This window comes from Prosopis cineraria, unplaced genomic scaffold, assembly GCF_029017545.1.
Source record: "Prosopis cineraria cultivar Desert tree isolate PC_DT_omini unplaced genomic scaffold, ASM2901754v1 PC13, whole genome shotgun sequence".
In the NCBI taxonomy this organism is placed as follows: Eukaryota; Viridiplantae; Streptophyta; class Magnoliopsida; order Fabales; family Fabaceae; genus Prosopis; species Prosopis cineraria.
The window spans coordinates 7,330,530-7,358,423 of NW_026555344.1; the positions used below are offsets into that span (position 1 = coordinate 7,330,530).

The 27,894-nt window shown below is 34.1% G+C and overlaps 3 protein-coding genes across 11 annotated transcripts; all 3 read right to left on the reverse strand.

Annotated features, from left to right (window-relative positions):
* Window positions 1-1,410: 1,410 nt before the first annotated feature.
* LOC129290223 (uncharacterized) lies at window positions 1,411-2,400 on the reverse strand. Its single transcript, XM_054926941.1, has 3 exons — window positions 2,112-2,400; window positions 1,883-2,023; window positions 1,411-1,770 (listed from the first exon to the last, which is right to left on the reverse strand). The coding sequence occupies exons 1-3, from the start codon at window positions 2,283-2,285 to the stop codon at window positions 1,609-1,611; spliced, it is 477 nt and encodes a 158-aa protein (XP_054782916.1). The 5' UTR covers window positions 2,286-2,400; the 3' UTR covers window positions 1,411-1,608.
* Window positions 2,401-4,452: 2,052 nt separating this feature from the next.
* On the reverse strand, window positions 4,453-12,565 carry LOC129291879 (probable plastidic glucose transporter 3). 7 transcript variants are annotated; one of them, XM_054929433.1, is made up of 15 exons: window positions 12,223-12,565; window positions 11,975-12,059; window positions 11,754-11,864; window positions 10,799-10,892; window positions 10,634-10,701; window positions 10,410-10,542; window positions 9,253-9,352; window positions 9,023-9,135; window positions 8,791-8,884; window positions 8,174-8,324; window positions 7,938-8,081; window positions 7,775-7,848; window positions 5,957-6,045; window positions 5,650-5,764; window positions 4,453-4,929 (listed from the first exon to the last, which is right to left on the reverse strand). In XM_054929433.1, exons 3-15 carry the CDS (start codon window positions 11,818-11,820, stop codon window positions 4,741-4,743), a joined length of 1,431 nt encoding a protein of 476 aa, XP_054785408.1. In that variant the 5' UTR covers window positions 11,821-11,864; window positions 11,975-12,059; window positions 12,223-12,565; the 3' UTR covers window positions 4,453-4,740. The 7 variants fall into 7 exon arrangements, with proteins under 7 accessions (XP_054785408.1, XP_054785409.1, XP_054785410.1 ...); XM_054929434.1 differs by having other exon boundaries at window positions 11,754-11,867; XM_054929435.1 differs by lacking the exon at window positions 11,975-12,059.
* Window positions 12,566-15,789: 3,224 nt separating this feature from the next.
* LOC129290736 (golgin candidate 5-like) lies at window positions 15,790-27,249 on the reverse strand. 3 transcript variants are annotated; one of them, XM_054927644.1, is made up of 20 exons: window positions 27,129-27,249; window positions 26,242-26,403; window positions 24,967-25,982; window positions 24,204-24,275; window positions 23,497-23,571; window positions 22,791-22,905; window positions 21,774-21,835; window positions 21,627-21,674; window positions 20,341-20,625; window positions 20,196-20,255; window positions 19,985-20,068; window positions 19,805-19,870; window positions 19,616-19,714; window positions 19,310-19,528; window positions 18,308-18,422; window positions 18,019-18,239; window positions 17,468-17,527; window positions 17,272-17,385; window positions 16,322-16,396; window positions 15,790-16,206 (listed from the first exon to the last, which is right to left on the reverse strand). In XM_054927644.1, exons 2-20 carry the CDS (start codon window positions 26,387-26,389, stop codon window positions 16,168-16,170), a joined length of 2,973 nt encoding a protein of 990 aa, XP_054783619.1. In that variant the 5' UTR covers window positions 26,390-26,403; window positions 27,129-27,249; the 3' UTR covers window positions 15,790-16,167. The 3 variants fall into 3 exon arrangements, with proteins under 3 accessions (XP_054783619.1, XP_054783621.1, XP_054783618.1); XM_054927646.1 differs by lacking the exon at window positions 27,129-27,249 and adding an exon at window positions 26,631-27,051 and having other exon boundaries at window positions 24,967-25,979; XM_054927643.1 differs by lacking the exon at window positions 27,129-27,249 and adding an exon at window positions 26,631-27,051.
* Window positions 27,250-27,894: the final 645 nt, after the last annotated feature.

The following is a 27,894-nucleotide window of genomic DNA, read 5'->3' on the forward strand; positions in this document are numbered from 1 at the left end:
TGAACTAAATAAATGGCAAAAACATCCACGAAGTTATCGACCAGGAACATCCAGTAACCTAAAGTGAGAAAAAAAGATAAATATACCCATAACATTACTAAAGTTGGTGTAAAGGTAACCAATCCATCAAAATCCTTAAATGTTGATCATTTAGCTTATATCTAAGTAAAAGTTGACTATCTTTTCACTCACATAGACAAAAAAATTCCCAAGTGAATTTTTACAAAAGTTGATCGATCATCGTATGAGTACCCATAATGTTATTTTAGTAAGTACAACAATAATTAATTTGTTAAAATTCATGCAATATGGTTTCTTTTCACTGCCACGTATCCTACCCCCTTCCTCCCTCCCTTTCTCTCCACTCATTTTTTTTTGTCTATAAAACCTAAAGATTAATACAGTGAGATAAGTTGGACAAAATTGAAAATCAAGATTAAGCATACTTCCCAAACTGCCCTACATTAAGAATATTGTCATAACTTTAAGCAATTTTATTCATGACAGGTTCAAAATTTTCAAATAATTTTCACCATTACTGTAAAAGAGAAAGTGATTTAATTTGATGTTTATTCAAAACGATATTTTCCCACATAATATTCATACAATAACTAATTAACGTCTATAGAATTTTACTTGAAAATATTTTTTGTTTACATGAGCTAAAAAATGGTCACATTTTACTTAGGTATTAACTAAATGATTAACATTTGAAGGATTTGATAAATTAATCACTTTTGCACCAACTCTGAAAATATTATAGGTATTTTTTTCCTTTTTTTCATTTTAGGCTATAGGATGCTTCTGGTCGATGATTTTGTGAGTATTTTTATCCTTTTTTAATTCACGTCAGCAAAGACTGACATGTGACATATATAATCAGCATTTAACACCAAAAACTAACGGCATTAAAGCAAAGTTAACGGTTTAATCACTTTTTCACCCATTTATGTAACGTTATAAGTATTTATACCATTTTCCTCACTTTAGACTAGTAAATGCCTCTGATTGACCACTTTATAGATATTTTTATCCTTTTACCCTATATTTAATGGTTAAGGAGAGGGAGGCGCATAAAATTTTTTTTTTCATACATAAAGTACACAATCAAATTTATTAACTTTATTATAATTTATAGAATAAATGAGCAAATTACCTGTTGAGTTTTAAATCCAACAGTATCATAGATCTTAAATTTATTTATTGTGCAGATTATTTCCTCAACCTTAAAAACGGTGCAAATAGTCCTTGTTATTAACAAAAATTAATTTTAACTATTAATTAATCAAAAAATAAAAAAACATCAAAAATTATAGAAAATGATTTTTTTTTTGTATTTTTCTATAACTTTTAAGTCGTTTATCATAATTTTTTCATGTACATTCTATTTGAAACTTTTAAGATTGGCAATTGAATTTCAACGATTTGTAATTAAACTTCAAGATTTGCAACAGGCTAAAAAATAGTCGCACGAGGCAATGAAGAGTGTATCACATACGTTTGTTTACTTTTGTACACAGTGCATGTTGGTCCATGAAACCAAAAGGGGAACGGCTTTATATGGTGACAGCTTTATCAGTTCTATGGCGTTTATGGGAAAGAAAACCTTCATAGCTTACTGGTTTGATGGCTTGCAAGGGTATTAGTAGCTGCCATCCATTGCTTCCCCAAAGCAATCAATTCTCCATTTCCTTTCTTCCTAATCTGAACAGCCACACAAGTTAATCTCTCCTTCTTCCCCACAACCTTTGCCTCTACTTCAACCTCTTCCTGTCATTAAAGACCCACGAAAGAAAAATGTAATCTTTTGCAAAGGGGAAAAAGAAGTTGTTAGATTCAAACATTACAAAGAAAGGGCAGGAAAGAAAGAAAGATACAGCACCTGAACCTTAGCCGGTGAGAAGATTGATATAGAGAAATCGACAGAGACATTGAAGACAGGAACAAAGGAATAGGTGGCCAAGGTGCCAATGTTGTCAATTAACGTAGCGACGGCTCCTGCATGCCAATTTCCATTTTCATCCTACAAAAGCAAAGAAAGCAAAAACTTTTCAAGGACGGAAAGTGGGAGGAAGCGATCGAACGAATGAGGGATGGTCACAGATTTGTACTGATACGCCATTGGGGAGGATGTAATTACAAAGGAGGAAGCCTTTGCGAGCCTGGGCTACTCGGATATTGTTTGTGGAAAGAAAAAGAATCTGTCGACCAGAAGCAGAAGCGTGCTCCAAAACGGTTCTTAGCAGCTCGAGGGTCGATTGCAGAGAGCTATCTTCTTTCTTCATCTCTGGACTTGGCCAATGCTGATCTGCTCATACAACATCTGAGCAACTTTGAGCATATAAAAGTCAACGTTGCCTTTCGAACTTTTGGCGGGCTGGTAATGGCGAGAGAGCCAGCATTTTGGTAACACCAACAACGCACGAGCTCGAAAACTGGTCGTTGAACAACGAACTATACAAATTAAAAAGACACGTCATTACTTTGTGACTTGGGAGTCAAATCTAGCAAAATAAAGAACATATGTGCTTTTCACCAATGCGTGTGTGTATGCGTGTGCGCTAAAATCTTGTCCGTCAAGAACATCATGATCGTGGTTGGAAGGTCCGCTTTTTACCCTTGTATCTTGATTTTCAAAAAACTGAAAAAGGCTAGATGGATTGAATCCAAACCTGGTTGGGTTAGGTTGGATGTTGACGGTTTTGTATACACCAATAGAATTGCTACTTGTGAAAGTCTTATCCGAGATCACCAAGGCAACTGGATAAAAAGCTCTACTAAATACATTGGTTATCTTCTTAGTACTGCTGCTGAGCTCTTGGCCATCCTTGAAGGTCTTTCTCTTTGTTGAAAGTACAAATTCACCCACGTTATGCCGACTCCCTTAAAGCTTTATTGCTTATTCAGCATTGCCACAACTCGGATCATCGCTTAAAGGAAATCATAACAAAAATTAGAGATCTTATCATGAAGGATTGGATTGTCAACTTCAATCATGTATTTAGGGATGCCAACAAATGTGCGAACTGGCTTGTTCATCAAGTGTCGAACGACAATAACAAGTGTCGAACGACAATGACGACATCTTGATTTTTGATGATCCTTTGCCAAAATGTCATACTCTTATACAACATGACTTGACCTAGTTTTGCACAATTTTTTATGACCTTTTATTCAAAAAAAATTGAAAAAGACTCTAGTGGGTCCTCCTAGTCTTTAGAAAAAATTTGTTTTTGGCCAAATTTAGGAAAAAAAATTAATACCAATACCTAAGTACTATGGGGTTTCAAAACATATTATCAAAATGCTGCATTACCAGACTTGGTGACACCAAGATTCATTGAAGTTTTTTTAAAAGAAAATTAAATGCTCAAATTTTATAATAATGTATATGTGTTTTTCCAAATGTTTTATTTGGAACAAAAGAATTACCATGCATAATACAAATGTAACATTATTAAAAATTATTTTAATAATTTTTCTTAAATGTATAATCAACAAAAATTTATAATGTGTATTCAAAGCCAAGAGGGGTTGTAGAGAAGTGGGGGCAACAATGGCAAGGTTTGTGAGATTAGAGTGAGGCAAAATATAAGACCAAGACTTTATGTTTCATAAGGCATGGTCAATCCAGGCTTTTGTCTTTTTGGATACTTTACTCATGCATTTTTTTGCAATAAAATCAAGTAAAAATTTAACAATGAACAAGTGAAGTAGAATAATAAACATTAGTTTATAAATAAATAAACAACATACAATATATGAATCAATAAGTTGCTTTAAGATGATTTAAATATTTAAAATGAAAACAAGTTAAATAAGACGATGAATAAAATTTCACAAGTAAATTAACAAGTAAAGTAGAATAATGAACGAGTGAAATAAAAAAAATTGTGATATTAATTTAAATGAGAGACAATTTTATCATTACTCTTAAAAATTTAATATCAAATTAATATCCTTAGATAGTAGTAAAATTTAAAAGTTTTAATTTAAATAGGTATAGTCTAAAGGTTTTTATTAAAATTTCTCCCTTACTATTATTAGTCTACGAGTACCAAAGTCTACATGGAAAGATCTTTGAGAGTTTGTTTTGAATCAAGCGTGCACTGAAAGACCTTTCTTCCCCCAAGCTCTCAACGTGATGCTGTTGCAGGTTTTTAATTTGAGGAATACTCTCTCTTATCTTTATTATAAAACACTTTCAACCACTTCATGTATATATATATATTTTTTGATATTATAAAAAAATAAAATATACTTTCATTTTTATCTCTAATTTTAAATAATAATACAAATATATTAAATACATTTACATTAATAAAAAAAGAGTTAAATTGGAAAAAACTATTTAATTATTGCAAGGTGTCTTATAAATTGGGCTAAAAATTACTTTTAGAAGTTCAGAATCCTCCCTCACGACAATAACTACGGCTATATGAGGTGCCAAAATTCTTAAAATAAGGATATGCTCATTTAAGATTGAAGACTTCTACATTTTGCCACTACTTTTGGCAGTTCATGTTTTCCTGACTCCAGCTCAAGCCTGGGGGAAAAAAATTGAAAAAGCCTTGTCAAAGCTCACTATGACCGCTGCACGAGGCAGAAGCATTTCTGGTACATTCTGGCCATAAAACTCAACTTTCTGCAAATTCTTCGGGTAAGAAAATCTTTTGTTTTGCCAAAGTTGTGCAATGCACAGCTGATTCAGCGAATGAATATGTGCTGCTTATCCATCATTTAGGTTGCTTGTTGTGGAAGATGTGCCATCTCAATTTCCTGAAGAGACTTCCCTTTTGTTTCTACAACATTTTTCTTCACAAATATCACTGCCATCAGACAGAATGCAGCAAAAATAGCGTACAAGAGTTGTGCCCCTATTTGCTCCAGCAAGCGCAAAAATAATAGACCGACAAAGAAGTTCATAACCTGTCGAAGAATGTATCAACAATCTCAGAGAACTTGAATAAACCAAAAAAAAAAAAAAAAAACCAGCTTGGGATACACTAAAGGGGAGGGGGCGGATATGATAATGAAGACCTAAACTTTTTAATACATGCATGATGCATGCTGTAAACATTAATTGATTAGGAAGAATGCTGGTTCCCATGCATGCACGTTATATTCTTCAGGAACATGTTGAGGATATAAAACTTAACAAATTAATGACTTAATTTCTGAACGATCACAATCCACTCAATTTGGTCTACCAAAGATAAAACCTCAGTTTAATCTCTAAAATATTGTTCTTTTCAATCTAGGTCTTCAAAGATAAACTATTTCAATTTTGTTCTTCAAATATTTTCTCCCAGTTAAAAAAAAAAAAAAAAAACCGGAGCTCTTTCAGGAAGTAACCGGGGGTTGGGATTCTCTTGCACACTAAAATCTGGCTCTAGTAAGAAAAGATGTCATATCTTGGGTTTAACGGAAGAATTATTATTATTATTATTTTTTAAAAACAACGGAAGAATTATTTTGATCACAAGAAAATGGTAAACGATTCAGCAAGAATGAAAGCATTTTAAGCGGATTTCAAGTCTATAAGATAATAGATGGAAGTCCAAACAATTTTGCTACTTCCTTCCACAGAGCAATCAATAAAATGATTTTAGAGAGCATTAAAGAAAAACGAATGCAGAATAAAATTACCCAATGTACAGCCATGCAAATTGCCATTGCCTTGGCCCTGATTGCGCTTGGCAGTATTTCTGACAGGAGAAGACCAGGAACGGGACCAGCACCAAGAGCAAAAGACAAGACAAACCTGCATGAATATTAAAGGCACGGGTTTCAGCAATAATAACACCAAGGCGCATTAAATACTTGCAACCACCAACAAATATTGAATCTTGGAGCTACATTTCTTTCCAGTTTTCATTTTCTTCTTCCGTATATAATTTTGTTTCTTTTACTCTTTTCTCCAGTCCAAGAAAGCTAAATTTCTCTGAGCACTCACATCAACATGCTACCAACAGATAGATACATTGCTCCATATTCTGATGCAAAGGAACTTGCAGCAATTATTTGCAGACCCAATGATACAGCCTAGATCAGCAATATGAATAAGTGTTAGACAATAATTCTCACCTAACTTGTGAAAATGAATGGAAGGTGTAATTAGATGTACATAAGCCTAGTGTCACAGTTACAGGAAGTCATTATAATTAAAAATAAAATAATATTTCTCTTGTCGTTCTAATAAATCCTTCAATAGGAGATTTCATAATTCGACCTACTCTAATTAGGGTGCAAGTAAAAGAAAAAATTGAAAATATTTTGGGCAAAGTATAGGATTAAGACAGGTTACCATTTTCACCTTCCTATTTTAACTCCTACCAAGCACCATCTAAATGTCCCCAAGACTACAAAACAGAATCAAGATAAATTCCCAAAAATTGAGAAATCTTCAGAAGGATTTTGTTAGTTGCATATTAAGCTATTAAAAAAATTCAAAACTCCAATTTATATCCTTTAGATGCAATATCATACTTTGAAACCATAGATGACCTACATGAACAATAGACAAAACAGAGTAATTTAATTTATATTCCATCTGGTCTTAAATGGAGGAGCCGGTTGAGAAGTTTATTTTGGTCTTAAATATAAGACTTCAATCTCCTTTGTCTCCCTCATTTATTATTTTTTCCCAAACTACCCCCATCAGTGGCAGGCCTATGTAGGTGTCAGTGTGGGCAGATGCCCCCCCCCCCCTCAAATTTGTGAACTCCAAATGAATAAGATAGAGTTTAGCATTATGCCCCCACTCATCCATAATTTTTGCACCCAATAAATTAGTAGGAAGAAGGAACAAGAGCGTTGTTCACGATATTAGGAGGAAGAATATAATCAATGAAGTAGGAAAGGAAAAAGAATGATGGTGGGGTCCAGTTATAAGGTGATTCAGGAAGTAATGTTTACTACAGGTGATATGCAACTAGTTTAAGGGTTGTTTGAATTTTTTTAGTGCTTTATTATAATTATTAAAGGATTTTTTACATTAATAAAATTATGATTTTGGATGAGATGAACTTACTCCCTCCGTTAAAAAATGTAAGATATTTTTTGAAGAGTTGGATGTTAAAAAATGTAAAGCATTTTTAGTCTTTTGAGGTGTGATCATTGCCTTTTTTTTTAAGTACCCCGATTGATAATGACTTTATATTTATTATAGGGTATTTAATAGGGGTAACTATAGAAAAATAGGGTTAGTTGAAAAGTAAGTAACTACTTTATTGGGGGTGAGATTCGGTTAAAAATGCCTTATATTTTTGAACGGAAAAAGCATCTATTTTGATTAATTAATGTAAAATAAATAAATAGAATTTTTTCCTAAATTTTGAATATAACAATTTGTTATTAGGGGAGTGATAAGATGTTGACCTAAATTTTATGAATCTAAGCTCTAATCCTATAATTTATTTGGTTTTTGTATATATTGAATTTTATATGATAATATGAATAATCATTTGTTTTTTCTTAAAGAAATATTGCCCCCATTGATCCAAGGTCCTTAATCTGCAACTGATCCCCCATTGATTGTACTCAATCAGTAGGGGTAGTTTACAATGTAAATGATTAAAATGAGTATTTCAGGAAAACCAACACATATTTTTTACAAATAACTAACTCACCCAATTTCCTTCATCAATAAGTTAATTAGCACCTACACTTGGGACTAGAAGGAGTAAAATATTCTGCCTCAAAGTCTATGCAGAAAATAATCAAGCATAGTAAATATTAAATCAACCAAACTATGAATTTTTTTGTTTCTCACCATGGCCATAAAACTCCCCATGAGAAGCACTTTCCTTCCTAGTTTATCCATCAAAATCATTGCAAGAATTGACCCTGAAGGGGTACGAACGACATGGTTGAGAAAAGAGATGGAACTTACAATCAAAACAACAAAAATACTAGGGGTTAAAGCGAATGCATACCCACTAGATTGCAAATTCCTACACAAGTGTTTGCAAGATCTGAAGGCACACCAAAACTTTTGAAGATAGTTGGAGAGAAATAAAAAACTGCATTAATGCCAGATAGCTGCTGTAAAGCAAAAAGTGTACATCCAATGAACATCACTGCAAAATGCTTTAGTAGTTAAGTAATCATCTTGAAGAAACAATTATGCATTGTTGTACAAAAATAACTGTACATAAAGTTTCTCACACACCTTTGAAATGACGACTGTAGAGTGACTTTGAAAATTTGATTGTATCAGACTCATCGCCTCTGTCACATGACAATTCGGCTATTGCAGGTTTCACATGTATCCCACCCAAGAGCTTCTCAAATTCAGCTACAGCTTCAGTACGCCTTCCTCTCTGAAAAAAAGCCAAAAATTTGTAAGTGCCTCTCTGCACAAATAGCCTTGATCAATCCAAAACGACAAAGGACAAAAGGCCAAGAAGGCTGAGATTGTCTTGGTTTTCTTAGTATAAATAAATCGCTCAATGTTCAATAATAAATAAAAATGAACATATAAAAAAGTCTTTCTTTCTCTTCATAAAGGCTAGTCAGGAAACTAAATAACTCGCATCAGTCACAATAGGACTGTGGAAGGTGAAATGAACACAGTTGTTTGATCATAAGTCGACTAGTAATAGTCCCTTCCAACTAATATCTTCGTAACTATGATCAGGATCCAAACATTTCTATTTATTCATTCCACTAAATAAGCTATACCTCAATCAAAGAACAGAAAGAAAGTCAAATGCGGTACAAAAAAGTGACTGGATCAGTTTATTTGAAATTCAGGTTATTATTGATTGACATGAGAAAGTATATAACCTTGAAAAGCCAATGAGGACTCTCGGCACAGAATTCCATGGCAAAGGCAAGTATTACTGCAGGAATGGCGGATACCCAAAAACAAATCCTCCACCTGAGAACATTATTCCATATGAGATGCTACCTTTAAAAACACAGCAGAAAAGAATGAAAAATCTGGAACTGATAAACAACTCCAGAGACAAATAATGCAATCTGAGTTAAACTCCCAAAAGTAATAAACAGTTCATACCAACCCACTATCTCCTTGGAAGGGAATCCAATAAATAGAGCACCCATAATTCCAAGACATGTTGCAATCTGAGTTAAGCTCCCAAAAGTACCCCTTATAGTTGGAGGTGAAACCTACAAATGAAAATGGGTACTTGTAAGTAAGTATTCAGGAAAAATAAAATGATCCTTACAGTTGAAAATAATGTGATCCCTAATGTAAAAAAGTAATGGTTTTATAATCTCACATACCTCGGTTACATAAAGAGCTGCAACAGGAGGGCCAAGTCCCATCCCAGTGCCAACAAATAACCTCCCGAGAAGCATACCCCACAGGCTTTTTGTTGTTGCACTACAAGATTTGTGATTAGTAATTTCATAGCTTTATCTGCTGTTATACTTTGCAAACTAAAGCAAGATATACAACAACAACAACAAAAACAACAAAAAGAAAAGAAAAGAATAATGAAGAGGAGCTCCCTGTCACTTCATATTATTATTAGAGTTATAAAACTATCTTTCTCAGTTTCTTCTATTTTTTCCCCTACTCAGATCTGAGTTCTATTTTCAAATTATGGATACCATAAATAACTGTGAGCGGATCCAAATTTTGGGCAGATAATAGGAGATCTCAACTGTTTGACAAAGTCTAGGTCCTGATAGAAATAATGAGGCTAAGACTTAATGGCGTTGGATGTTTTTGCGGTGTTAAGATGCTTCTGGCTAGAGAAGAATGCCCTAAATTTGAAAACCTCTTTATCTGTTTGATTGTTCGCAGGATATAATGGTATTTTGGCTTCCCTTCCTTGTTCAGCTTAATGCCTCTTTGAAGGAATTTCCTTTCTAGACTTCTAGGGAGACTAAGGAGCTTTGTTGTACAATTGACTTTTCTGGTTTCTTGTTTTGCTGAGCTTTTTGCTCTGCTTTTGTTTGTATGGAAGTCCCTCCTGCTCTGTACTTTACCATCTTCATATAATTTCTTCTTTTCTATCAAAGAGAGAACATTGAGAGTCCAGCTTGAACATAGATTCAAAGGATTAATAAATGAATAGAGTCAAATTGAGTGATGAGTAACCCAAGATAATTGATAACACCAACTTCTAGCTGAGAAGTAGCAAGAATGATTAAATTTGTCAACATATTCCAAGAATTGCAGGAGATCAAATTAACTAAAACAATTAGAACGTAATTACGCTCTGCTTTATCATGCACTATAAAAGGAAAAACAAAAACAAGAAGGAAATTAACCTCTCGCCCCCATGGAGCAACCAAGCTACATATTATTAGCTCGGGTAGAAATTGTCAGCTAACAGCAGAGCTTTTATACTTTCTTCGCAAACAATAAATTTGTTTTATAGAACAACATTGGATATAGCTACAAAAAATAAAAGAAATTACACAGTAAATACCTCATTGATGCCCCAATGATCATAGGAAAAGCAGATAACTGGAAAGCCCTCCTGCGTCCAACACCATCCGCAATCCACCCACTGAAGAGAGACCCCGCAAAAGCCCCTCCTAGACATGTACTTACGACAAGACCTTCATGAACATCAGATGGAAAAGAAGTACATCAATTTTCTAGATAAGTACAACAAGAAAAACAAATATCTTATCTCAACCAGATAAGTACCTTCAGCCATGGTATTCCCACTAAAGCCAAGGTCTAAGGAAATGCTTTCCAAGGTTTCATTGACTACTCTGCATCAGCAACGTTAAGAAGAAAATAGATCATTTTTGCACAACAGAATTTACTGGCATAAGGAAAATGAAGGAGGTTATGCTTCAAAGGACATACCCAAGGTGGTAGCCAAATAAGAAAGAAGAAATTGAAGCCACTAACACATGCCGCAAAGATTTCCGCCAGGAAGGTTTACCATTCAGTAAACGTACTAAGCCATGAAGAATGAAATTCTTCGTATCAGAAACATCAAAATATAATAATTTCTCTAATAGAACATCTAAAGTCTTGCTATTTCTTCAACATTTTTTGCAAAGACACACGAAGAAATATTATTAAAAGAGAAAATGGAGAGATATAAATTGGTGGAAGTGCAAGATATATTTCAAACGAAGCAAAAAGAGAGAATAAGAAGAAAAGGAACACAGTGACTAATCATCTGCAAATCCCTAATTCGTCAATATTTTCTCTTCCCTTGAAAGGAAACCACATTGGGTCAACATAGAGTAAATGAGATAGGAGCTTACTGTTCATTGAGTTGTTAAACAGAGTTTCCTAAATATACAAGTCAGGTCACGCATTCTAATGCATGCATGTCTGTATGAGCTTTCTTTTCTCACACTCACTTCATATCAAACAAAAAATCACAATTAATGAATGAAGTTACAGATTGTACACTCCATTTTTATGCGTACTTCAGAAATTAATATTTATTGGCATATGTGACCAGAAAAGAAAATTATATGTGTTCTTCAGCATGATCTTCATGAAAATACAGTGACACGCAAACGGAAATAAATGATTCGGTCAAAAATTTTGCCGAACTGCTAGACTAAAATTCATTTTAAAGAAATGGTTCCCTTCTTCATTTCCCCACAAGAGTTCCCTTCTTCATTTCCCCACAAGAGTTCACTTCAAGATGCTATATTCATTTCCTTTGTTATATTGGATATTATTGACAACTAATGAAAATCATCACGATACAATAATATGCCATTTTACGATTTTTTTTTTTATTTCAAAAGAAAAGTGGCAACGAATAGGGAAGCTAGAAGAACAAACTGGAAGGTACCCGAACTTTCTCCTCTATCGTATGCAGTTATGTGTTCCCTGGACAACACTCGCTGCCTTCCCCGCATGGTGAAGTGATATATATAGCTTCCCCAGCCTTATAAGGAAGTACCTTCTCGAATGATTTAACACCAGAACAAACAGCAACCAAAGAATTCATCAGTTAGCACACAATCAACAAGATCGAATTCAAGAGTTTGTTAAGAGATTTCTTGAATTTACTTGTGAATTTCATTTGGCTAACATGTGAAAACATAGGAGCAGAATAGTTTTCCCCTATTATTAATTATCTCCAAAAACGGGCAGCCTGAAATTAGACCATTTTTGTTCAAAGCAAGAGCAATACAAAATGTCAAAATTAGAAATCTCTCTACAAACACAAAACTGGAAACCACATACAGAAAAACAAATACCGACCCTGACCTAGTCATGAACATTGATACATCAATATTTGAAAATTTGAGTGGTACCTTGTTATCCTGCAAAAACTTTGAACGAAGTTTCAAATGTAGAGAGAAATACAATTTCCTGCCATGGAATGCAAAGAGGAGAGTGTGAAGAAGAAGAAGAAGAAGAAGAAAAACGGTGGTGGTGGCTAGAACGCGCCGAGGAGGTCAGTGGCAGCCTTGTTCAACTAAAAAGTGTGAGGAAGAAGAAAGAGAAACGGTTTCGATGGAGGTTGCTAAAATGCGAAGAGCGGGGAAGAGGAAGAATAAGATTCGGCATTTGGGGGAAGAGTGATTCAAGGAAGAAGCAAAGCGAGGGAGCCACGAAACCCATAGTAATAACCATTATTGGCTGTTAACCAACACACGGAGCTCTCCCGGGCTAACACCTGTTAATTTACGTTCATGTTAGAACAAGGTGAGTGATAATCTGCTGCACTCTCATTTCTCCGCCAACTTTACACCAGTAACCTGATGATGTCATGGCACTTAATGTCAGGTCTACGTGTCAGTTAGTGACGCATTACTGGCACTCTAATGATAACAGTGTACTCGTGTTATTTATCAATCACATTTTAAAAAAATTATTTAATTTTATTTATAAATTACGATATAATTTTTTAAATAATATTTACAAAATATTTTTAAAACAATTTTTTATGAAAAAATAATATAATATTACTTTTTAAATTTATTATATAACAACATATTTAAAATTTTACACATTTTTATTTTTAATATTTTTATATTAAAATTAATAAAAATAATTTATAAATAAAATCAAGTGAGTACCTGTAAATGACAATTACGCTTCTTACGAATGAGGCAGAAATCAGCGATGCACAGGTACGTCAAACGGGTAAAACAAAATACAGGTATCAAGATTTTTAACTATTACAAAATTGATGAATAAAAATATTTTGAAGAAATATAGCAACTTGAGAATTATTATAATCATTTCATAAAATTCATTAATGTGAGAAAGATTGTAAAAAATTTGAGAACAATTATTATATTTTACGACACTGTATTATCATTTACATATTTTAGGAGAATTGTTTTGTTATTTTTCAAAAAATATAAATGTTGATCCTATACTTTTTAAAAAAGTATGTCTTTGTATTAGTTCTTATATTTATTTCCTATTGCTCTTTAAGTTTTACTCCCTTCCTTAAAAAATTTAAGATATTTTTAAAAAAATTATATATTAAAAAATATAAGACATTTTTAGTAATTTAAGGTATAATCAATATGATTTTTTAAAAATGTACATAATAAATAAATTATTTTATATTTATTTTAAATTGAAACACACTATTAAATGAGGGTAAATATAAAAAAATTATATTAGTTTAAAAACAATTAGCTATTTTATTAAAGGTAAGATTAGATTAAAAATGACTTATATTTTTTAATGAATGGAGCATATATTTGCAATGTCAGTCGCTATATTTTTAAATATAATTTATGAATGGTACTTAACATAAACATAAATTTAGACATTATTATTTGTTGTGCTAACTTGTTAAAATTATATTGAGTTATATAAAAAATAAGTAGCAGGAAACAAAACAAGGGCATTTAGTCAGAAATTTTAAACTTGCAATAGATAAAGTTTCATAAAGAAGACACAATAGTTAAGGCAAACTAACAGAAAGGTCAGTGGTCATTTTGGATAAACATTGTTCAACACTTCAAATCTTCATAATGTTATCAACTTAATAATAAAATTGTCAGAATTATATACGCATCAACAAATTTAATTTTGCCAGCGATAATAAAGACTAATGTTACAAATTAATGGAACTTAAGGGAATTAGAAAGGGGAAAAAAGTATGTAAACTAATACTAAAATATACTACTACATGGTCAAACGGTTGTATTTTCCCAAAGTGACAAAATTTATATACTTAATCTTATATACTTAATATATTTATATCTAATTAAATTATGACATGTGGATCCTAATATATTAGTTTAATCAATAACAAAAATTTATTATAAAATAAATAATTTATAAAGGATTCACATGTCTTGATTTTATTGAATATAAATACTTTACATATATAAAGTTAAGTATATAAATTTTTTCATTTCCCAAATACGTTGATTCATATTGGTTATAGAACATATCTCAGTCGTAAATATTGAGAGATAAATTATAAATATTGAGAGTTATGAATCTTGAAAAATGAGTGTTAAATCATACCATGACTTCTTAGGAGATTGAAGTTCTCCTTAATCACATCTGCATGAAAACAATAGTGGGAACTAGATGCCCTTGGCCTCTCGGCTCTAAAGTAATTCAATTCTACATCTATGTAAAGAATTGGTTTTGGATAATTTACAAATTATATCTTAAGACTTACAACTAAATTGTTAAGTAGTTATAATTTTATATTCTAAGATTTACAACAAACAGAACTATATTTCCAACTGAATAAAGGTATTTTCATTTTTCATACATCAAGCTATTTTTGGTTTTGAAAGTAACAATAATATTTAGGATAAAAGATCATAAATTTAAAATATGACAGTAAATTATTACTGATATTTTTTTGAGATTATGATTTTTTTTTTAAAATATTGCAATGGCAAGAATATTTTCTTTTGAAAGTAATAATAATATTCAGGATAAAAGATTAAGTATAACAGGGTTTTTAAGAATATCAGTTGTAGCTATTCAGATTGACTAAGCCTAAGATTAATAAGAAAATCATTGTCAGGTCTCCCATAACCATTCAAATATTCAAAAGTCCCACCAAATTCATAAATAGTTCTCATGTCCCATGGGACTTAATTGTAAATAAGGTTGAGGTCATAATTACCAACCCATAGTTAACCATCCTCGACACCTCAGGAAATTAAAAAAAGCTTCAGCGCATCTCCTCCTCCAGCAGCTATCCGATGAGTTCGATCATTTGCATCTCCTTCGTCTCCTCCCTCCTCCCTAAGAAATCGATCTAGTCTGTCCTCCTCTGTATTAATTAAGTGTCATGATGAAGTGACCATGATAGGAACTGCCATGCGGATTATTTTTTGCTTACATGGATGCTGAAGTGGGACGAAGATTTTTGTATGGATTAGTATGAACAGTAGAAAAAGGAGGAAATGACTCGGTGGTTGTAACTTGAATCTTATTTACATTGAAGTCCCATGAGATTTGAGAATTATTTATAAATTTGGTGAAACTTCTGAATATTTAGAATGGTTATAAGAGAGCCGATAGTGATTTTTCCAAGATTAATCTAATATGACTTTTAGGCACCAAATAATTTGATAAAAAATAATTTAATTTTATAACATTTGAGAAGCCTTCGTAGCATCAAAATATTTAAATTATAATTGTAAATAGCATGAGCACTAATTTTAGAAAAACATAAATGATAGAATTTTGATCTTGACATCCAAAATACTTAAATACCATTATTAACGTAAATAGAGTACTTTACTATTATTTACTCTAGCTACTAGCTATGGCTGCAGGTCCAACGTGATCATAGTAATTAGAGTAGGACTACTCAACCAATCACCTTGGGTTAAAAATAACAACAATAAACTTATGTAAAAAAAGTAATCAAACTAAGTAGATGTTTAAATTGCACGTATGAATAATGAATAGTATATTTGTTATAAATTTTACATACGTATTGATGAGTATAAAATGAAAAAAATAAAAATAAAAATCCTCAACTCAAAATCTTTAGAATGTCATTGACTGACTATGAGAACGTTGAATGAGGTATAAAGAGATTGAATATACATGATACATTTAGCAGGGGTAGTTTCGTCTATCCGTTACTATGACAAGAACAACAAAAAATATACATCTTCCATTCAATTGATCCGACCAAACAATCCCCAGAGACCTAAGGCATTAAACTCCAATACAAAACTATCCTATTGACATCACACAAAGCTCAAGATATGACGATCCCAAATAATTTCCTTTCCCCACTGTGTTTATCCCTATAAAGCTATATCGGCTGATGAGTTCATAATTTGGATCTGTAAACGAATGTATTGACATTAAAATTCCAACAGGATCAAATAAATAAAAATTATAGACAACAGGGGCATCTAAGATAAAATAAATGCTACTCCATTAAACGAAACAAAATACCTTGTTCACAAGCAAGTCAACTTGTTCCCTGTACATTTCCTTCAAGTCCACAATATCCGCACGAAGTTCCTCCAGCTAGGAACATTCAACTACTTTTAGATATACACACCATTTTTTATGATTCCATATTATTTTTCAAAAAAAAAAAAATGTGTGCAGGGAGGCTTGACAATCATAAGTCATAAAATGCTTAAATCTCAGTACATCCAGACTCAAACAACCTTCATTTCCTCGTATAATTTTCCCCTTTTCATATATGGGAGCAGGAATGATTGTATCGGCACTGTGAATTATAAATTTAAATATGCACAATATTATGGAAAAAGAAATCATCATTATGGCTACAGTTATCTTAATATATTATGCCCTAAGCTATCTAACCATACTTAAAGCTCGATCAGGAGATCAATACCATCCAAAAGAGAAGCACGCAATATTGAAAAACTTCCAGTCAGGGGTTCTTTCCAACAAAAGGATTATAGGATTTTTTTCTGGTTATTTTTCTGTTTCGTTTTATTGATGAAAGAAGAGAGGAATAAAGACGTGCCATGGTCGTTTGGTCTGTGATGTAATTCAACATAAGAAAACAATTACTCCTACCGGTCCTTGTTATAGAATGTCTTCGAGAAGAATTCTTTTGTCGTTAATATAAGTCCCTTTGCAACAGTTTGTGTAACATTAAATGCGTTATTCCCAACATGCCCTTCTCAATTTCCATTGAATAAAAAATGTTTTTTTTATGGTATTTATTAGGGGTGAAAATGGAAATCAAAGCAATTTTTATACAATTTCAATGTAACTCATTTTTATTAGTTTTATTGGGTTAGTTATAAATGATTTATAATAAGGACTCGAGGGATTAAAGTGAAGATGCAAATTATTTTAAAATTTGCAAGAGCGCAATACTACTGTTGAGCGAAAGCAACACCAAAGCGTGCCTTAGAATGTACCTCCTCATCACGTTCACCCATTAACTCCAAAGCAGCAGAGTGCCTCTTCCTCAGTGATTCTAGCTCTGCTCGTAGACCAGGCAACGTGGCAGCTTCTCCACGTAGCTTTTCACACTGCAGTGAATGCAAGCAAGTCATACAGACAAGCAAGGACATCAGAGTGTCAATAAATTTAAAATCGGAAGTAGAAACTCACCTGTTCTGTCATTTTGACCAACTCCTCCGCAAGAGAATCACGTATAGATTCCATTGATGCCTGAAATTATTGTAGTTAAAAATATAACTTATCAAGATTGGCATCTTATCTTACGAAATAAATTGTATAAACCATATCTAACGACAGGTAATGGTTAGCTAATTTAGCCCATTCTTACACTCTAGGTTATCATATATATTATATAAATGACAGGTTGAAGTATAAATTATGTGTATTTCAATATCCTCCACTAGGATGTGGACATTTGCTAGATTAGTTGTCTAGGGGGTTAAAAACTTATGCATGGTGTAACCCTCCCTCCCTCCCTCCCTCGTGGTTTACACAAGCTTACGGGGGTTGAGTCCAGGGAGCTCATTAAGAACAAGGCAAGTCTTATAGCTCAAAAAGCATTTAGAGGTAGTAACTTATTACCCAGACAAAGTCTTCCCATTTAGATATCTTTACTTACTAAACTAACATTTATTGGTGGCTTCTAGTCTCTTTTGAATCAAATATATATTAATCCACGGAATCGGGACAGAAAATCATACCAAACGTGACATATATGATGCAAGTTCACCCTCCTTTTGACGCAATGCAGCTTCAAAAGAATTAGTTGTCATGCTCTTCATATAGTAAGGACTCAAATTATACTCTCCAGGGTTTCTTCTCTCAGAGAAACTATCAGATGAGTCCAAGGATGCCTGCAGAAAGTAGCTTTCTTCCATGCTCCCAAGGGAGCTAGCATTAGAGACTTTCCGAGATAGGCTGCCTGCATGGTGAAGTATTTTATAGTAAAAATCATTTACACGTAACGTGAAATGAATCAGAGCATCATACCATTTTCAAAAGCATAGTTTTTCTTCATATTAGGAGTTTGATCCGATGATAGAGCAGAATTTACACGGGCACTCCTCTCCAAATCTGCTCGAGCAGCCTTTTCTCTTTCTATCTCCTGATGAAGATGAAGATGAAGAATTTAACTCAATAAACTTGACACAATAATCAGAAAGGTTATATGGATGGCTGGAACTCGACAAAGTACTCTGCAATACCAGAACTGAGCTTATTCTTTCATATAGAATTCCTACATCATATAAATGACCAGATGCTCTGAATTAGGCAACAAATTAGTAGCTTCCAGCTATTTTGCTGTCAATGACATCCTCAATACTGGCTCATAATAATGTCAACCAGGGATGTTTTTTTTAGCCCTCACCAGATCCAAAATGCAAGTCAGAAACTAGCAATAGCAATTCAATGATTCACAAAACAAGAAGTCTAAAACCCTCCTCCCTTCTATCTGTCTTAATGCTTCTCTTCCCCTTCCCCAGTCCCCACCGATCAAGTAATCCTTCCTTATTCACGGTTTTTTATGCATTTAAAATAATTCCCTCCATCTCAGTGCTCTTCAATTTTACTGTGCCCCCATTTAATTCTTCAGAGGACAGCATTTGATTTTTTGAAACTTCTTCCACAAAAATACGACATATTATTCCCAATAATACTATTTTAAATCAACCTTTCAGAAAACATTAAAAACACATGACTTTTTTTTTTAACCAACAATTAAAAGCACATCACTAAAGCAAGGAATTTCTTATGAAATATGTACAGTTTGATCTAGCTCTTGAATCTTTAACCTATGAACACATATTCTAGTAAGGTTGCATTCCTGTTTACTAAGATTGAGTGACGAGGTGATCAGAATTCAACCATTTGTTACAGATTAATTCCGTTACGTAAGCAATTAGAAATGACTAAGAAAAAACTTAGTGGAAGAGTTGAGAGTTTCATGGAACACAAATAACGACAAAGACAAATCCCTGAGATAAGCTTTACTTGCTGTAGAAGTTCCCGATGCCTCAATGACTCCTGCAACTCTTGCTTGTGCTTCTGCCGCAGTTCCCTAATTTCGTCTTCAAGTTGTCTCAGACGACCTTCTTGAGTATCAGCTTCCTCCTTTGCTGCAAGGTATTCCTGCCTGTTTTCAGCTGCTCTTTGTCGCTCCTTTTCAAGGGACCTACTTAACTGAACTTGTTCTGCCCGAAGGCAAGAAATCTGTAATCCACCACTAGCGTAAATATAATATATGAATAATCTTAAAAAAAAATTATTGACATTAATTTACTCAAGAAATAACAGAACCTGAGCCTCAAGGACATTAATTCGAGACAAGGTTTGAGATAAACGTTCATTCATGGATCGTTCTCTTTCCTCTGCAGCAGTAGCTTTAGCCTCTGCTTCCTGCAAAATCAATAGATACTAATGTATATACACATAATACTATCAAGAGGAAAAGTTTCAAAAGCTAAAGTCGGGAAATATTCTAGTGACCTGAACTCGAGAATTAAGGGTTCTCTCAACAGTAGCCCAAGCTTCTGCCCTCCTGGCATTTGTTTCCTGTTATGAAGATGCAAGTCAAATACCAATCTCTTGTGGCTGAACTCAATAACTGACTGCAATACAACTTTTGTAGATAACGATTCCAATTAAATCCGACAAAAGAATGTTCACCTGTATGGCTTCAATTTGCCTTAAAAGTGGCCTAGTTGATTCGGGCACTTGAGCAATCAATTCTTCACATCGTCTTTCACTTTCCTAGATACAATATTAACCAAATTACACAAGACTACAGAAAGGAGCAGAATTGTTTTTGCAACTTAAATCATATCATGGGTTTAAATGATAACCAATCAAATGATATGCAGAAAGTAAGGGAGCACACCTGATAACGCTTTTGAAGATCTTCAATGTCCCTTCGCAGCATGTCCTCTTTAAACACTGCCTGAATATGTAAAATGGAACATTAGAGTCAAGATCATTACAAAGTCAATTTAGTGAAAAGAATGACAACCAAATAGCACAGCAACCTGCTGTTCTTTTTGGCTTAACGTTTGCCTCAATTCTTCAAGTGCCTGGATCAGCATTGATTCACGTTCCTCAGCCTCTCTTAGACGACTCTCCAGCTCAATCCTTGCTTCTGTGTTGATGCGTGTTTCTGCTAATGCTTCAGCCTCCTTAGCAGCAGCCAAAGCATTGGTGTAATAATCTTTCTGAGCTGCAAGTTCTGCTTGGTGTTTCTCTATTGTTTCTTGCAACAAACTTTCTGTAGCCATCTTATCCCTCTTGATACTTTCTACTTTATTCTCCTCCACCTTAAATACATGCCATTAACCAAGCCATAGAGGCAAAAATTAAATTTATTTACTAATGAATTTGTGGATCATCAAAACTTGTGAACTCCAGATAAAGGAATTTGGTGTTGTCAGCGAAGGAGGAATGTCATTATATTCCAATCAAATGTATTTCTAAGAGCTTAAGAAAATTAAAAACAACCATTCATGATATTAGGTTCAGCAAGCCAAGAATATCGGTTTATTACATGGTTAATTTACTTATTGATGGTACAACAACAACAACAACAAGCCTTTATCCCACTAGGTGGGGTCGGCTACATGGATTGCAAGACGCCATTGTGCTCTATCATTTATTAATTTACTTATGATGGTACTCTGGTAAAATAAGAAACTCTATCCCAAAGGCTAGCTGTTGAGATGGAAGAACCAACCCACTTAAATACCTATTGAGCATTTCATACTACTCAATGTAGGACTTGGTATCCCATACTACCAAGTCTCCATCAATTAGCCCCCCATGAAAAGCCGACGTCTAGCGGTTGCACTCATTGGCACTTAAATTGGCTTCCTACCGGTCAGAACCTTCCATAGGTAGCTCTCTTCAGGACCACCAACAACCAAGCTCTAATACAAATTGATGGGTACCTAAGTAGGATGAGGAACCCTACCCCAAAAGCTAGCTGTTGAGGTAGGCAAACCAACCCACTTAAATAACTCATTAAGCATCTCATACTATCCAATGTGAGACTTGATATCCCATACTACCCAGTTTCCATCACTTATTTTCATTCAATTTATGATTTAAAGATGCAAAGGGATAGACAAGAGGTAACAAGTGAATCAAACTCATAGCAAAGTCAAAAGATGAAAAAGTGCCATGCCATCTATACTGGATGAAAGTTCTGAGTTCTCATTTTCCCTTGTGGTGGAAGAACAATATTTGTTCAGAATATTTAAAAAAAAAAACAAGAATATTTACCAGCTAATAATTTCAACAAAGCTTTTGGTTGAAACTTTACCTGAAGTTTAGTGGTCAAACCTTTCTTCTCCTCCTCAAGCTCTCTAATCTAGCTTTCATAAATAAAGTAGGTAAAGGCTTTATTATGATACGTAATCATTGAAAAGGAATTAAGTTTGAGGAAAGTTGCAATAAGCAGCCTGCATACCTGAGCCCTCAGTTTCCTGATTGTAGATTCCTGAGCAGCCTGCTTTTTGGAAAGCTCTTCCCCTGAGATATGAGAAAATCTAATATGAAAAGCGGTTCATTTAACACTCTACCAAATGAAATGTTTATTGCTTTAATGGAGAAAGTTTTAACTACCAGGTTCCGAAAAGAAATGTCGTTTGGAGGACAATATACATTTTACAGCCAAAAAGGAAAAAGTTACAGTCAGCACACAATTTTTTTATAATGCAAGGCAAGCCTTCGCCATTCTATCCTCAAGATCTTGTCCAAAAGAAAGAATATAAACCAAAAATAAAATGCCAACATCAAAGCTGTTGATGATCATGCCAAAGGTTTCCAGCAAAACATGCTTGCAGGACAACTACCCCACAATTGCATCAATAGTTCAAATGTATCAATACTAATAAATTCATTCATCTGTCCTCCTATTAAAAAAAAATCATTAAATTGTCCTATTAGCTAAAGCATTTGGGATGAAATGGTCCCCGACAATGACATAATATCATAACCTCTATGATAAAGTGGTCAGTGGTCAGTGCACCTCAAATCAAATATTTTCCAATCCCAACCAAGGGAACTGTTAAAATTATTGTCATTAATTAAAAAAATTGATGTTGTCATCAGAATATTGTCTGTGTACAAGATTCATAGAGATATTTGCAACACAATGAATGTCCTATATCTCTCTTCTATAGATACCAACTGTTGTCCTACAGCATGGTCAATTCCCCAAGCCAACTAAGTTTCAAACACAAGAGCCCTAATCACCAATATAATGCCATAGATTTTGTCACTCTAGACAATGTTCACATATCTAATAGAGTCCTTCCAGACACACAAACCTTCTAAGCATGTCGATAACAAAATTAGATCCGTACACAGTAAAGCCTAGATGATATCATGATACAGTTTTTTTTTTTTCCAATTATTATTTCAAAAGTAGATCATGTAGATATTATTTTCTCAATTATTTAGGATTAGCCCCAGACAGCTCTACCTTCGGCCATAACTTGATTAATTATTTCATCCTTTTCCTTCAAGAGAGCAGCTGCATCACTTTTTTTACTCTGCTCTCGACGAAGAGTATCCCTTTCCTTAGTGAGAGCATACACCTGCAATTATTCAAAGGAAAGGAATAAAAACCAGAACAGTTGTAGCTGAAAGCCAGAAATAGGTAATATCACAACCCAAAACATGTGCTCAGCCCAGGTCATCCACTCTGATAAATTATATTCTTCAAGAAAACTTGATGAAATGCTAATGTGAATTTTCAATGCTTTTATTGAAACTCAATTCACTTGTTTCCATCAAAACCAGATGCTCGACATATGTGCTGATATTGCAAGAACTCTTCTGATACACCTTTATTGTACTATAAAGTACAGTGTACACCCAAATAAAGTGACATGCAAGGTGAATATTAAAAGATTCTCAAAAATTGACCTCCACAGAGTTGCCAAAAAAATAAAATTTTAAAAAGAAACTTCAGATAAACCAATTTTTCTAGAGGGACAATGTGAAAAATACACCTGGAAGTAGCTGGATATGTTGTGAATTTCTATTGTGAAAACGTAAACAGATGATCATCGATAAAATGTAATTCCTGAAGCCTATATACATTTTTTTTAACTTTCATATTTAGTTGACATTATAAACAACATTGTTAAATAAGCACAACAGCGAAGAGTTATGAGGAGTTAAACCTTTCTCTCAAGAGTTGCAACCCTCTGATGGTATTCCTCTCGAAGAGTTTCAATTTCAGCCTCATTGGAGTTTCTCTGATCCACAATAAGTAGACACAAATATGAACGTGTTGAAGAAAGTAAGAAGCAGGATAAGCAAGAAACATACAGTAAAATGAGAAAAAGTATGCCATCATATTTCAAAAAACACAGGGATTTCCTCAGAAACTCACAGGAAAATTGAAAATCGACTAAAAGAGAAAAAGGGCAAAGAACAAACATGCCAAAAAAAAAAGGTGGCAATATAATAATTTTTAAAGGCTGCAATACATATCTATGATTGATGTACACCACACTAGAACTGTGGTAGAACTGACCAAGAGAATCAAGAAAATAAACCTAAAGAGAGCTAACAGGCTGGACTATCAACATGCGACACATCATTTTATTAGCTCACTTTAAAACCTAAAATTCCAGCCCAATTAGCCATCTAATCACTTTATTGCTTCCATTGTGACAAACTGTCTCTTGGAAAAAGTCAAATGGCACACCATCAGCATCTGTTGTCACATTTGTGGGGGAAAACAAAAATAGTTTAATAGAAAGGACAAAATACAAGGATTACATAAAAATGCCTTGGCAAATTGAGAATTATAATGAAAAATAAAGACAGATAAGTAACTTGAAACTTGCCACCAACTACATTGTACTAAAATGACATATTGTACCTTTAAATCCTCAATCACTGATTTTAATTGTTCATTTTCATTCATCAATTTTGCAATCTCATCAGCTTTAGCCTGCAAAGAGAATTAAAAAAATTTCAATATGACAAAGATGAGGGAATGAATAGCAACATCACACCAAGCATTCACCTGCTTAAATAAATAGGAACAAGAAAAAAGATTGTGAAAACTCCATTCTGGTGATAAGGTAAAGCCTTCATTTTTTTACAAGTGGAAGCCAGAGTTTAGCAGGTTACAGGTGAAGAATAAAGCATGCAACAATATTAAGAGGTAGTCCAATGGGAGCTTAATTAGTTCAACAACTATGAAAAGTAAAAGTTTAAATCAAAACATGATTCAACATCATGAACTCAATCCGGATTGCATCAAGAAAAAAATAAAACATACAGATTGATTCCAGAAGGAAATAATTTATTGTATCTCAATCAGTCCATAAACAGAATTAGAAAAATTCTATAACAAAGTGGCATAAACTCTTAAACATAACTTAGCATTCTTATTAATTTTTCATGTGATAACATTTTGGCATGCCATGTCCTCAACTAAGGAGAAAAAGACGCCCAAATAAGACTCTTCAATGACAAGGGCCACCTAGAGAACAAGTGATTGTGATTCTCTTGCTTGAACAATCACAAGACCTGAGAACTACTTTTTCATGGAGTCTTGACACTTGGGACATAAAATAGGCAATACCGAATCTATTTGTTGCTATTATTACCATGATTACATGCATCACAAAATATACCTGAGCTTGTCTTGCAGCACCTTGTAGGGCATTTTCCATCATTTTCATCTCCCTCTTCACTCTCTCCAGTTCAAGCACAGAATCTGATTCTAACATGGTTGTGACAGAACTCAAACACCGCTCTTTCATGTCAGATTCATCATCATTGGATAAGCATTCACCTTCATTTTGATTAGCAGTTGCTTCATTTTCATGTAAAACTAAAGCAGGTGCCACCTCAGACGATGATGGAATAGAACTGGATTGACCAACACTATCTATTTCTTCAGATGCCACAGTATGTAACACGGAAGGTGTGTTATCATCCCCTTCCTTGCTGTCACTGGACGACTCAGGTTGAAAAACAGAAACTCTTTCCATACTCTCCTCTGCTTTCAACCTCCCTTCTTCTCTACTCTCCTCACTGGTTCTCTCTTGAAAATTCTCCCCCACTTCAATAAGACCATCTGACTCACCAGGCTCAAAAGTACTACCTGCAGCTTGATCCTCCCGAAAATGAACAGGCATGTGTTGTAATGTCTCTGGACTTGTAGAGGCTTTAACTTCAGCAGTCTCACTCTCTTGAGGTTCATTGATAGAAACAGCACTCTCAACATTCTGAACAATGGATTCAGAAAGCTCTGCAGGCACTTCTGGTAAGGGAAGTTCTGACTTTCCTTCTTCTGGATTCAATGTGGCCGTTCCATCTATTGACTCTCCATGGTCACCATGTTCCTCTACCTCATGTGCTTTATTTTCATCCTTGGCAGTACTTTCTTCAGTTTCAGTTCGGGTAGCCTTATCAGTTTCAGTCTGGACTGCCTTATCAGCTTCAAGGCTTTCTATACCCTCAGCTACAGATAGATGATCCAGAGACTGAGACTGTTTCAATGATTTCACAGTTCCAGGTTCCTGTTCAGAGGATTTAAGTTCCCCAGATATTTCTTCAGTATTTTCCTCACTTTTATTCCCCATAAATGCCATGACAGGATTAAATAGCGTTTTCCTGTCTGCCACTAAAGGCCATGAACCTGCTGCTGGAAGACAGAAGGCATAGCTTGGTTACCGTGAAACCATTATGAACATCATTTAAAAATACTCAAGCTGTATCAAAATCAAACAATTTCATTGATCCAACCACCCAAGATAATTTTCTAACATAATGACCCCTGACCTAATTATACCTCCCAGTTCGTACTTGTTAACAATCTCGATCACAATATCAAATATTCAATTATTAGAAAATTCATTATGAAAAATAATTAAGAGTGATAAGAACTTGAATAATACATTTACCTTCATGGCTGGATTCAGACTTCTCTTCGAGACCAAGAGCAGTATCGAAATTCTTTTCAATATTCTTCACACTCTCCTGAAGCTTATTCACCGCGCCCGCCAAATCAGGAAAGTTCCCCCATGTATTTTTACCACCAAACCACGCCATCTTCAAACTACAAGCTGTATAAAGGACAACTCAACTTGCGCATACATAAATAACGAGCAATATAACAGATCAAAAGCAATCAAATCTAAAACATGAACGAAAATAAATTATCACACTGCGCAGATAACTCGTGTAAGGAGATGCATAATGGAAAAATCATAAATCTGTAATCTGTTAAGACCAAAAACGCAGATCGACGAATCAAATTCGTGAAGGAAAACAATTGGAGACGAAAGCAAACCTTGTAGGCCCGCAAGAAAGTCACAGTCTTGGATCCAGGTATCAAATTATGGCTTCAACTAATTGAGCTCATAGAATACAATAAAATTCACGAGTTTCATTCACAAAAGAAGAATAAAGAAATAAAAGAATAAAAATAAGTTAGCACTTAGCAGTGAAATTGTTCTCAAATCACAGTATAATTCGATAATGGAGTGAAGAAGATGTTAGTAACTTCGGGTTCAGGAAGGCTGCAAGAACGGGTCGGGCTTCGGGTTTTCGGGTTGATTTGATGGAATGGAACCATGCAAAACTAAGCGGCGAACTATCCACGGCGAATGGTATGCTTCCCCGATGACTATGATTAACACAACGCCATTGTTGAGCGTACGCCATCGTTTGAGCGTGATGATTATATACCTTTTTCCAACAAATGATCATTGTATTTTTATCGTTAAAGCTTTTCTTCTAGGCTAGGTTTCTTGAGCCTTTAAAAAAAAAAAAAAGAGCAGAGATTAACCCGTGTTTGGCTCGAGACAGCGCTGTCAATTTGATGTGAATCCACGGCCCGTTTAATCTACAAAAGTCTTCTTTGGATAAAAATAAAACAAAATGAGCGTTTGAGAGAGACTGAGCGTTTCCGCCAAAGCTAGTTCAGAAAGTTTTCCACTGACCAATAAGTCTTAAGAGCTGTTTGGTTGAGAGGGAGGGAAGGAGAAAAGGAATTTTTAAAATTTTTTTCTCCTCTATCCTCCAAAATCTCACCTTCCAAATTGGGAGGATCAATCCCTCCCCTCCCCATCCATCCCCTCCTCTTCCCTCATCTCTATCTCCTCCCCTCTCCTCAAATCGAACACAACTTTGGTAGTGGCCATTGGAAAAATTTAAGTTCATTTGGTATGCTGGAATTTGAAACATGAAAATGAAAATGAACTTGAAAAGAGATATGAAATTGAAAAAAAAAACGCTTTTTTGGTATGCATGAATTTGACTTCCATGTAAAATTGAATTCTTTTAAAAATGGTTGAATTGGGCTCCGCGAGGAAACTCATGAAAATGAGATGGGTTCTATGGAAATATACTATTTCAAACAATTATACCCCCATTAATGACATTTTTAGACACATTTTGTAACATCTTGGGAAATTAAAATCAGAATAATTAAGTAAATTTGATGTGATATATAGCTAGAGAAGTCTAATGAGTATGTTTAGTTGTAATTTCAACCTTAAATTCAGGTTCGAAGGAAAGTCGAGTCATCCGGACATCAAAAAATTGAAAAATCT

Bases quoted from the DNA above. Each gene is read 5' to 3' on its own strand.
- LOC129291879 (XM_054929435.1), bottom strand. From the start codon at position 11,820: ATGCGGGGAAGGCAGCGAGTGTTGTCCAGGGAACACATAACTGCATAC. The intron at 8,325-8,790 runs GTTATATACTTT...GCTTTTTTTCAG, and splicing joins GTCCTCATTGGCTTTTCAAG to AGAGGAAGGCGTACTGAAGC. The intron at 5,765-5,956 runs GTGAGTGCTCAG...ATATTCATGCAG, and splicing joins TCTGTTGGTAGCATGTTGAT to GTTTGTCTTGTCTTTTGCTC.
- LOC129290736 (XM_054927644.1), bottom strand. From the start codon at position 26,389: ATGGCGTGGTTTGGTGGTAAAAATACATGGGGGAACTTTCCTGATTTG. The intron at 19,529-19,615 runs GTTCTGTTATTT...GGTGGATTACAG, and splicing joins TTAATGTCCTTGAGGCTCAG to ATTTCTTGCCTTCGGGCAGA. The intron at 17,528-18,018 runs GTATGATTTTCT...CAATAATTTCAG, and splicing joins CATCATATATGTCACGTTTG to GCATCAATGGAATCTATACG.
- LOC129290223 (XM_054926941.1), bottom strand. From the start codon at position 2,285: ATGAAGAAAGAAGATAGCTCTCTGCAATCGACCCTCGAGCTGCTAAGA. The intron at 2,024-2,111 runs GTACAAATCTGT...TTGCTTTTGTAG, and splicing joins TCCTCCCCAATGGCGTATCA to GATGAAAATGGAAATTGGCA. The intron at 1,771-1,882 runs GTGCTGTATCTT...CTTTAATGACAG, and splicing joins TCTCACCGGCTAAGGTTCAG to GAAGAGGTTGAAGTAGAGGC.